Source organism: Danio aesculapii, chromosome 21 (genome assembly GCF_903798145.1).
Source record: "Danio aesculapii chromosome 21, fDanAes4.1, whole genome shotgun sequence".
In the NCBI taxonomy this organism is placed as follows: domain Eukaryota; kingdom Metazoa; phylum Chordata; class Actinopteri; order Cypriniformes; family Danionidae; genus Danio; species Danio aesculapii.
Window position 1 is genome coordinate 45,942,557 of NC_079455.1, and position 2,500 is coordinate 45,945,056.

General features: G+C 41.4%; 1 protein-coding gene across 1 annotated transcript in view; it reads right to left on the bottom strand.

The window, feature by feature from the left end:
- LOC130214805 (E3 ubiquitin-protein ligase UHRF2-like) overlaps positions 1-2,500 on the bottom strand; it is a 47,268-nt gene that overhangs the window by 44,514 nt on the left and 254 nt on the right. The window contains exon 1 of the mRNA XM_056446634.1: positions 2,456-2,500. This exon is cut by the window's right edge and continues 254 nt beyond it. Within this exon, the coding sequence (XP_056302609.1) occupies positions 2,456-2,500 (45 nt within the window). The remainder of the gene's footprint in view (positions 1-2,455) is intronic.

A 2,500-nucleotide genomic window follows, 5' to 3' on the forward strand; every position in this document is an offset into this window, starting at 1 on the left:
ACTGTACATATCCATGCCTAATGTCCGATGGCCAGAAACTGATTAATGTTTTATTAATTGTTAAATGTTGGTATTTGTGATGCAGCAGGTCCAGGACTGTTGTGTACAGCAAAACTAAATATCAAATTAACTTTAATGTGTGATTGACAAAAAGGTGGCCTTAAATGAAGTTTATTTATGAGCTAATTTGGAGAGGATCTCGTGCTGATGATTGCCTGCGGCTGGTGCTGCATTATCCAATTTATGATTGACCAATCAGACGATTCCTAAGCCACCATAAATACCCTCAGTTCCATATAACAGCCATCTTTGTTTTGAAGAATCCCCCTTCCACCCCTACTCCTCCTCCTTTCCTAGATGGGTGGCACAGTGGTCCAGTGGTTAGTACTGTTACCTCACAGCAAGAACGTCACTGATTCTAGTCTTTACCAAGCCGGCTGACGTTTCTGTGTGGAGTTTACACGTTCTCCCCGTGCTCACGTGGGTTTCCCCCGGGTTCCCCGGTTTCCTCCCACCGTCCAAAAACAAGCAACTTAAGTTAATTGACTAATCTAAATCAGCACCATAGACATGCTCCTAAGTCCTGCTCCTTATCTCTTAAGAGCGATCACTATCTGTTCATTAGCTACTACAGCAGGGGAGTTCTCCAGATCTACCTGAGCTCAAACTCCCCTCTCGTCTTACAAACAGGAGGGAGCCCCGTGCTCGAGGATCTTATGAGCTCAGAGCTCTCTCCCGGGACAGCATGCCAAACAAGCTTAATAATCAATCATCAGCTCAGGGTGAACTCTTGAAATTAATATTTTCTCAATTTAAATGAGAAGCGGCTTGGACCCGGGAACGGTTTTCCATACGTCACTGATACACAGGGCCAGACAGAATCTGCGGACAGTTTTTTACTATTTCTGCTGAGAATTTTAGTCAAAATCTGCAGATTTCTGAATTATTTTAGAAGTATCGTAACTAAAACTTAATATACTAAATAAAAAATAATCGTTTTTTAACTTTTATTTAATGTTTACAATGCAAACCCATCTAGAGCACTTTATTTGGTAAACAAAGCAAGACTCTCATATAATATCTCTACTAAAAGACAGAACATATGACTTTACTAACTGCACTGTACATAAATCAGATCAACATGTTCATATTAGTCAATAATATTACTGAAATTAATTAAAAAACTGAATGAATATAGATTTACACAAGTAAATAAATAGACTCAATGAGCGAAAAATCTGAGGATTTCTGCGCGTGCAGATTCTGTGTGGACAGGCTATATCCACTGCATCAGTGTATAAACTGAACATACACACACAGAAAGTGGAGAGAGACGCGCGCCGTTATGAGAGACATTTCAGACGGTGTTTAGAGGATTCTGCATCTGAACACCTCATATGTACAGTAAACACACACACACACACACACACAGACAGACAGATGTAAACATGTAATACACACACACACACACACACACACACACACACACACACAGACAGACAGATGTAAACATGTAATACACACACACACACACACACACACACACACACACACACACACAGACAGACAGATGTAAACATGTAATACACACACACACACACACACACACACACAGACAGACAGATGTAAACATGTAATACACACACACACACACACACACACACACACACACAGACAGACAGATGTAAACATGTAATACACACACACACACACACACACACAGACAGACAGATGTAAACATGTAATACACACACACAGAAGTAAACATGTAATACACACACACAGATGTATACATGTACAGTACACACACACAGATGTACACATGTAATACACACACACACATACATACAGACGTAAACATGTAATACACACACAGATGTATACATGTACAGTACACACACACATACAGATGTACACATGTAATACACACACACATCCAGATGTACACAATACAAACACACACACACAGATGTACACATGTAATACACGCGCACACACACACACAAATATACAGATGTAAACATGTAATACACACACACTGATGTATACATGTACAGTACACACACACACACACACACACACACACACACACACACAAATGTAAGCACGTACAGTACACGCAGATGTAAACATGCATAGTACCCACACACACAGAGATGTAAACATACAGTACATACACACACACACACACACACACACACACACACACACAGATGTAAACATGTACAGCACACACACGCGAGCACGCGCATACACACAGATGTAAACATGTACAGTACAGACAGATATACATGTACAGTGCGCGCGCACACATGTACAGTAACGTTAGACAGACTGTCAGCGGAAGCGCGGGTCTGTGAGCAGGAAGTTTAGAGTTTTCTGGCTGAATCCGGATCAGTTCGTGCTCGTTCTGTGCGGTTGCGCCATCAGCGGGAACGGAAGGTGTTTTTTTTACCTGTTTTCCCCGGTAGAAGAGCCTCTGCTGCTCCGGTTTGACGTT